Here is a 9,089-nt window from a genome sequence, read left to right on the forward strand (position 1 = left end):
CTGCCGATGACAGCTGCTTGAAATGGCCTCAGAGCCGCCGATTCGCACAGAAGGAACTTGTCTAAACCCCCGTGTAACTCTTTGAGCTGAATGTTCTCTGGCTCAGGGGTTCTGCAATGGGCACAGCCCGTTTCGGGCGGGTTTGGGTCGTTCTCTGCCCCCACATCTGCGAGCAGGTGCAGCAAACTGATAGCGGCTGTTTGCTGCTCTCCTGGCTGAACCTCCTTGGTTCCAGATAGCCAAGCTGGGACCAAAGCAAATAGTCAAGGAGCGTGATGTGACTGCTTTCAAGGCTGTTACATTTTTATTTTCCCTTTGCGCTTCTCATCAGGCCCCAACTGGAAACACTGCTGTCCTCAGAGCTTTTCCCTGAAGCAGGGCTTCAGTTTGTATTTCCTTCTGACATTTCTTAGCTATACTGGAGTTAACTGTGATCCATTGAGCCAAACAGACGTTACTGATGATTTTTTTTTGAAGCCTATTAAAATAATGAATGCAGCCATTTCACATTTCTGCCTTTCCATTTTCCCTGTGTGCTGCTGGCACAGATGCAGTTCCTCATCAGTCACAATTTAGCTGGACCATGTTACTCCAGGATCTAGCTGGGGAGGTGGGTTAGAGTGCAGGTTCTTTATCTAAAGATGCTCCTCCTTGCTTGGAAAGATCCCAGACTGCAGGTTATGGGGAACTGGAAAGGTTTGGTTCCTGGTCTGTCCCGAGTGTTTGGCGCTGGTCAGCGCTGCTTGACGAGCTGAGAGAGATGGGAACCTGCCTTGGGGTTGGGGTGGTTTTTCTCAGCCCAGCACTTCTAAATCAAACCTACATGTGTACTTCCTTTCCAGGAATAACAAATCCGCGCCGTTCCAGCTAATTCTGTACGTGTTGACAGCAAGCTGCCTTGCGGGGCTTTTAGTTACCTTTATGTTTTTTTTCTCCTCCCAACCAGATCAGATTGATGAAAACCTTAAACTGGCCTTGCAGCAGGACCTGACTACAATGGCCCCTGGACTAATTATACAGGTAATCAGGACTCTGCTTTGAGATGTCTGCGGTGCAGATCATAAGGAGGGGTAAGGGCTAACAGGAAATAGGAAGCTGTGAAACTTTTTTAGAAAATAGCTTTATAATAAAGACTTTGTGTAACTTGAGGAATGAGAACATTACTTTTTCTGCCCCCTCTTAGCTTTGATGTGTTGGGTTGCTTTTGGTGTTACTGAGGTTTACCCAGGTGTTAATCTCCTGTGGTGTCAGGAGATCGTTCGGTCCCGTGTTTGCTCTGTGGGCTTTGGAGCTGGTCACAGTTTCTGCAGCGTGTGAAAGCTCTGTGTGGCAGAGCATGCCCCGAGTGTCAGCTCCCCCGTCCCTCTCCAGCCTTGGGGACTGTTTGGCTTTTGCTTGTTGGCTGCTTGCCGATGTTTCCTTCGGTCTCTCTTTCCAGGCAGTTCGAGTTACAAAGCCAAACATCCCTGAAACAATCCGGAGGAATTATGAGCTCATGTAAGTGCCCGAGACTTGCACCTTTGTGTTAGCGAAAGGAAGCGGTCATCCAGATTAATGTGTTTGCACAGCGTGCAGCGATCGCGCTGCCCTCTGCCAGGCCTGCTCTCAGCCCCGTGCCGTGCAGACAGGCTCTGGCGAGGCGGCAGCGGATGAGCACGCGTCCGCCGCTGCGAGCGGCTGGGGGGGTCACTGCTGAGAGGCTGTTTCTCCATTTTGAACACAGAATTATCTGCCCTGGGGCTCCTCCCCCTTGACACTGGCCCTGTTTTAGAGAGGCCGCCCAGAGCATGTGAGTGAGTGGCAGGTGGGGAGATCCCGCCGCTAATCCTGTTGTTTGACTAGCACGGAGAAGCTGTTGATTCAACTGGCTGAAGACTCGCAAAGCTTTGAAATAACTTTCTTTAATAGCACTTGACACACTGATCCCTTTTCAATGCTCTGAGCCAGCTGCCTTCTCCTGCACTCGATCATTCAGAAACGCTGGTGTTCCCTGAGCGCTCTGCCAGCAGAGTCTGTGCAGCCCAGAGCAGGATCCCTCTCACCCGTTTTGCCTCCCCAGCATTTCAGATGACCCTTTGGTATCGTGGTATTGTGTGCAGCATGGTTGTGATGGGCAGAACCCCAGATCAGCCTGTTGCCATGAGTACAGCAGGATGTATGTCGAGAGGCTTGTTCTTGACTGCAATCTCCCTTCCTTGGTTGGGAGCAGAGTTTTTTGTTTACGTACACACTTTTAAAACTTAGTATATGTACAAAATGGTAAGATAGAGAAGGCTGTAGCAGGTAAAATGCACAGAGCCAATTGACTGAGTGAAGGCTGATTTCAAAGCTGTGTACTTCCAAATGAAGAAGAATAACTGAGGGCAAGGCTTTTACAGGAATGTCATTTCTTACCTTGTTTAAATGATTTTCTCATTAATGGCAGCCCAGAAAATATTGCAAGTGTGTATGGACTGTGGCCTGCCTTTTGTATGGCAGCCTGCAGGGAGTGTTTCACATTTACTTGATTGAGAAGTCCCCTGCTATGGAGGGCAGGAAAAGATGCTTTGGTTTAGGAATAAAAGCTGTGTGTGTGCAGGTACGTGTCCTCGCTTTCCTGATTGCTGCCTGCCCTGAACATGCGCTCGAGGGGGCACTGAGCCAGCAGCTCGTCCGAGAGGTGTGAGGCCACACCAATTTGGTAAGCTCACATTTTATAACTGATTTCTTCTGGCTCACCAGGGAGAGCGAGAAGACAAAGCTGCTGATTGCAGCGCAGAAGCAGAAGGTGGTGGAGAAGGAAGCGGAGACAGAAAGGAAGAAAGCCCTCATCGGTCTGTACCTCTGTTGGAAGGCAGGAGCTGTAGGGGGGTGTGGTGGGGTGGGCAGAAAAGAACCCAGACACTGGTTCACTGCTGGGCGATCTCTGCTGCATCTGTTTGCTGCTGCTCTGAAACTCTTCCAGGGAAACCCAAGAGGTTTTCAGGGGGGTTCCAGCTCTCCCCACAAGCATAGGCTGACTCCTTCTGAGGGCTTGAAGCTCTTCCCACAAATTATTTCCACCAGAAGAGGGTGGTGAGGACTTTCATGGGTGGATGCTTCTGGCATTAGGAAGACTGCGTGACGACAGCATGGATGTGCTCTTTTTCATTGCAGAGGCAGAAAAAATTGCACAAGTTGCAGAAATAACGTACGGGCAGAAAGTGATGGAGAAGGAAACGGAGAAGCGAATTTCAGAGATTGAAGGTGAGGGATGAGCTTTCCAGTAAGGGAATGTTCTCTGGTGGATTCGATCTAAGATCCTGAAGCAGTTACCGTGGAGTTAAGTAGTTCCTGAAGTGTGTGTGGTCAAGGTGATCTTTCTAGAGGTTGCACTACTGATGTCCCCCCACCCGTCTGATACGATGCATTGTCAAGAGAATTCTAGGGCGTGGAAAGGGGGTTTGCCTTTCCAGCTCAGGGTGGCAAGGCCTTATTTTCAATTACATTCATTATAGGCCCTGTCAAGCTTTGCAGAAGGCCGCTGAGGAGCCAATTAAGAGTTTCACAGATCAGCAGCTTCTCATTAAGAAGTTCTTTGCAGAAATACAACGGGTTTTATTTCTTATGAATGCGTGACACCAGGTGTCAGGCCTTCAGCTCAGCTCCGTGCTGGCAGAGGATTCCCATCTCCCTCATTCCTCTGGTGTCTCTGGGACCACTCTTTTTTTTCACCAAAAGAGAGGAAATTGCAGGCCAGACCATCCAATTGCTTACATGATTTGAAGTGTAGCAGCTCACAGGACTCCCTGCCAGCATAGGTAAACAAATGGTTTGTCCAGCTGTGCAGCTCTCAAATCCAGACGGCCTTTGTTACCATCGTGGGGCTCCCTCTCATAGAAGGAATGTCAGGAGATCGCAGCAAACCGCCCAGATTACACTTATCTGAACCTTAACGTGGTGGCCTGATACCACATCTTTATCACAGGAGAGGTTAAAAGTCAGAAGGGGAAGAAAAATGCAGTACAGAAAGGGGAAGTGTTTCTTTCCTTAAATGTTCTTGCTAGGAGTTGAGGAATTTGAGTATCCTGCAGGATCAGACCCTTCACACAATTGTTGATCTTGCAGAGAAACAGCTCTGCCGCATCTGTCCAAGGGGCAGAGCCTGTAAAGGTTAAACTCGCCTGTCTCTGCGTGCCAGAATCCTAACCAGGCAAAATCCCATCTGGGGAATTGCGTTCGCAGTCACAGACTTCATCTGCGGAGCAGGCTGCTGCGCTGTTCTGGAGCAAATGGCGTGGGTAAATACCACTTCTGCAGGGGAACAGTTGCTGCGTTTCAGCACGAGAGTTGGTGGCTGGCTGGAGAAGAAAGAGCACGCTCGGCCTGCGTGACAGGAGCAGTAATGAAAACCTCATGTTTGTGAAATGCTTTGAGGTCTGCAGTTGCAGAAGCAGTTGACTCATTTCATACTGTCATCCTGCAGCATTTCAGATGTAAATTGAGATCCCATTCCCGGGTTTCCCGTTTGGTTCCCTCTTCCCCTCGTTGTGTCCTGTACAGTTTAGATGTCGTACCGGCCACTTCAAAAAGCTGCCAATGGTGCTAAGACGGCTGGAAATCAAAATCTGAATGTGAGAGCATGTGTTTTCTTCCAGATGCTGCCTTTCTTGCAAGAGAGAAGGCGAGAGCTGATGCTGAATGCTACACTGCTATGAAAGTAGCTGAGGCTAACAAGGTATTGTTACTTCCTTATGCTGTGCCTTGACACAGGGCTCCTTACATTGGGCTGTGTCGGGCAAAAGAGCAGGCTGTGTTTATTGTCTGCTGCTTGTGTCTCATTAAGTCAAAGCAAAACAAAGCCATTTCCTCTCAGAAGAGTTTTCATTAGGACTGAAACAATTAGGTCCTTATTGGCAAGTTCGTTTTCTTCTCTGGGCAGATAAGTTTATGTCAGGATACGTGATACATCTGGTCATCTCTGGGAGCAGCTCTGTGAGATGTTGATGGGGGCACGGCTCCCTCTGTGGATGGAATATCAGTTTCAGGGTTGCCCTTTCACGCTGTTGTAATCAGCAATGTCGATGCATTCCAGTCTGCGAGCTGCAGTCAAAGCAGGGGGATGTGACAGGCTCAGTGTAAACAGGCGTTCACGTAAAGAACGAGCGGGGCTGGTCTTACACACCAGAATAACTACCCTGGCAAAGCCTTGGTCCTGGAGAAGAAAACACAACAAAACAAACCAACCTGGAAACAGAGAAATTAGATGGATGAACTGCCAGGCTTGTTACTGCCTGCAGCAAGTTCCCAGGACATCCCAGCAGGAAGAGCTCTGTTTTGTATGCGGGTCAGTGAGAATGGACAGAGGTCTGGGGTGTTTGTGCGTAAGTTTTGTCCCAGTTACTCTATCCTCTCTGTTATAATGTCATTATCCTGAACGAATGGGCTCTGCTTTCCCAACCAGACTCGTCAATCTGCTCTCTGGAAAAAAGCCAGTGGTGTTTTTCTTTCCAGTAGCTTGCATGGCAAGGGCTTGCAGTGAGTTATTGTGCTTTCGAGCATCTCCATCTCTGGTACGTTTGGACTGAACATTTCCCCAGCTGCTTCCATCACTTTCTCATTTGGCCATTTAGTCACTGGGATTTAGAGCTTTACTTAGAGGCACTGAAAGAGCCTTCTTGTGGGCACTGGGTGTCTTCAGCTGCAGAGAGGACGAGCGTGCCTGCCGCTGGTGTGGAAACACGGATGCCTTGTGTGCTCATGACAGAAATTTGCTCTTGACTGAATCCAGGCTGTTGGTGATGTGTTTTCTCTTTGCGCAGCTGAAGTTAACTCCCGAGTACTTGCAGCTGATGAAATACAAGGCTATCGCAGCAAACAGCAAGATATATTTTGGCAAAGATATTCCCAACATGTTCATGGACTATGCGGGAAGCCAGACCAAATTTTCGGAGGGGTTGGCAGAAGGACTCCAAGAAGAGGATGGGGCAGGAGCCAGCGAGGACACAAAGCTACTTCATAGCGTCAACTGAAAAGCAAGATTTCTATTCTTTTTATATTGAAAGAAACATGAACTGGGAAGTTCCTTTTTTGTTTTCTCCCCTGTACTGAGAGATGAATCAGACGTAATCCTTTCAATCTTTTCTATGACAATTAGACACAAAGACTTTGGTATTTATGGGGTGTTTTTTCTAGCAGCCAGCTCCAGGTGTGTCCTCTCAATGCACCTCTCCCTGCTCTTGTTCATGGAGACCAAATTGTTCTGGAGGGGCTTGCTAGACTGTTCTGCAGCCAGCTTAGATGGGTACTTAATTTTGGGTTCAGGTGGTTCGTAGCAGTTGGAAGTGAAGAGATTTTGAGGTTTGAAGGGAGGGGAATTGCTGCTACAACTTGTTTAGGGTTTTTTTTTTCTTGTTGGAAATTTCGAGTACTTTATTTCAAATCCCTTTTAAAAAAAAAAGGTGCTAGACTTTTGTACACTACATGTGTGTGCTCAAGGGCCTGGACCTTGTCCTGATGGCGTTACTGCCCATCATGTCACGTGTGGGGACCATCTGACAGCCGTGTGGATGCTCCAGGCCCATCCCGAGCACGAAACCACCTTGTACTGAGGGCTGAGCCGCTGTCCTGCCTGGGCAGGGCAGCTGAGACCACAGGGAGTACCGAAATTCGGCTGCAGTCCTGCAGGTTACCTGGTTGCCGTGGGGGGATCCAAGCCTTAGGCCGTGTGTCACGCAGGTAGTGGCCCAAACCGCTCATTTTCTGCTTCTGAGCTCTGTTTGTTTTTCCGTTTGTCATTTTTTGGGGAGGGCAAAGGGGAGTCTGTGTCTGCAGGCGTTTGTTTGCCAGCAGTTTAGGTGCTGGGTGAGGGGTGCAGGCCGTGTCCTGTCAGCGGGTACCGAGGTGATTTTCGGTGGCACCAGACTGCAGGCGTGGAGCTCGGCACCGTTGGAAAAAACAGGGAGGACAGAATTTTTGTCTCAGGGACCCTGACTTTGCAAAACGCCTTCCTGGCGCATAACCACGCGTCACCGCCGTTACCCTACGTTGGCTGCCTCTGCAGGAGCAACTGGAATCAGTGTTTACAGTCTGACTAGAAATAGGACTTTGAGGTAAACTGAAAGGGATGGAACCGAGTTTGTGTTGGGTTTGGCTTTTTTTTTTCTGAACAGACCTTGTGAAAGGAAGATTTCCTGGTAGCAAAGGACACAAAACATTTACTGAGAAGTCCCAGGGCAAAGAGGAGAATCTCCGCAGTGTCCAAAGAGAAATTTTCCTTTTTTCTCTCAGAAAAAAGTACCTTTCACTTCAGAAAACTGAATCAATCTTCGCGTACCAGATGCGAAGAGATAATAGAGTTTTGTTTTACACGCAGGCAAAACTGGGAGGGGTGTTAAAGACAAAAGTTCAGGCCTAGAGAGAACACTTTTCTCCTCTCCCCGATCCATCTGCCACTTGGCAGGAGAGCCTGGGTATTAATGGCTGTTTAACTTGTGGCCAACATACTAACACGTGGAAGTGCTAACTTAGTTGTCAGAGACCAGCCTATTGCTTTTACAGCTTGTGCCCCAAACGCTCGCTACCGACTGCTCTTGGTTTCACTCCTCAGTATTTTAGAAACACAAAAGTCTTTTTAATAAGGTGACCACACTAAGATAGAAATCGATGAACTTCAGCTGCTGGCTCCAGTGTTTTTTACTTCAGTTTTCTTTTCCCTGTTAGGAGAGCGACTGCTGAGACCTGAAAATGCAAAATAAAAGATAAGCAGCGGTTTCTGCTGGAGAAAAGTCCCATCTCCTATGAGTCTGCTTTGGTTTTGTTGGAAAATAGGAGCTAAGGGAAGTTTCATCTCCAGAGCGATGTACTGCAGCACAGCAGCCCGAAAATGGCATCACCAGGTAGGCTGTGATAGTGCAGGCTTCTATAAACGGGTCTCTGCAGGGAGATAACAAACAGGGAGCAGGAGAAGCTTAGGAATGAGGTGAGGGAACCTAAACCTGTGAGGGTGATGCCGTTTGGGATTGCTCTGCAGTTGTGTTGGAGATTCCACTAGTAGCTAAAACCTTTTAATGTGTCTTTCACTAAAGAAATGACCCAACTAAGCCAAAGTGGTATTATAAAGAGTGGCTTTGTATGGCTTCACGGCATGACAATAGTTTGGAATAAATAGGTCTTAATGTTTTTTTTTAATTGAAAACATTACTGCTGCAGTATTCTCGTAATTTAGTTAAATTGTAATAGGAGTCAAAAGAGGAAAATGAAGTTGAATTCATAGCAGTCCTCACAAGCCAAAATCCATTGTGTGTTCATTCAGGTTTCTTCATTTTATGTATAATTTCCTTAATTTTCCGGAGCAGATCTGTCACTACATGTAAATCGCTATTCCATCTCTCTCTAACAAACGTTTTGTCCTAATTTCCATAACCTGAAATGAAGATCTGAATGTTCAAACCACTCTGTGTAACAAAGCAAATACAGGTTTGTGGCACTGGATACCTGAACTGCTGCTGGGAGCATGGCAATGCTTTCCCAGCACAGTCTTTGATCTTCTTATGTACTGAATTAAAAGCCTTTTTATTTTGGTATTTGCTATGACAATAAAATGGCCTTCGATTTTAATACCAGTATATTTTTTTCCGTGGATGACCTTTAGTGCCATGTAGAGATGTGTTTGCAGGGGATGATTTACATCAAGGCTGTGCTGCTACTCCAGTGTGGACCCGTGGGGTGCTGCGGATCGGTGCTGTGCTGGCAGATGTGGGCAAGCGCCTTTGGGCCCCGCCTTGCTAACCGGGTTAGTGACAAATAACAAGCCTTCAGTGGGAAATAGCTAGGATTTGGTCAAGTTTGCAGAAAATCGTTGTCGTGTTTTACCAGACAAAGGGCAGGAACCTTCTGGGTATTTTTAAACAGCTGTGTAAATACTGTCGTTTCTCCGCGGATGAGGAGGGGGAGTCGAGTTCTGCACATTAAGGCAAATATTTTAGTTAATGGGTTCCAGCTGGCAGGCTCCCATTCTTTCCACCCGACTTGCCTCCATAAAGGCTGGCATTGTCCGCGGCGCCGGGGCCCCCTGAACCCCGTGGGGTCCCCAGCTGCGTGGTTGCTGCGGGTGGCTGCCAGGCTTTGTG

General features: G+C 47.9%; 1 protein-coding gene across 1 annotated transcript in view; it reads left to right on the plus strand.

Moving 5' to 3' along the window:
* LOC104543801 (erlin-2-like) overlaps positions 1-6,193 on the plus strand; it is a gene marked incomplete at its 5' end in the record, with an annotated part of 8,352 nt that extends 2,159 nt beyond the window's left edge. Inside the window, 6 exon segments of the mRNA XM_010188493.1 lie at positions 947-1,020; positions 1,439-1,497; positions 2,722-2,813; positions 3,136-3,225; positions 4,617-4,696; positions 5,781-6,193. Of these exon segments, the coding sequence (XP_010186795.1) occupies positions 947-1,020; positions 1,439-1,497; positions 2,722-2,813; positions 3,136-3,225; positions 4,617-4,696; positions 5,781-5,990 (605 nt within the window).
* Positions 6,194-9,089: the final 2,896 nt, after the last annotated feature.

The sequence above is a fragment of the Mesitornis unicolor genome, unplaced genomic scaffold (assembly GCF_000695765.1).
Source record: "Mesitornis unicolor isolate BGI_N332 unplaced genomic scaffold, ASM69576v1 scaffold39857, whole genome shotgun sequence".
NCBI lineage: Eukaryota > Metazoa > Chordata > Aves > Mesitornithiformes > Mesitornithidae > Mesitornis > Mesitornis unicolor.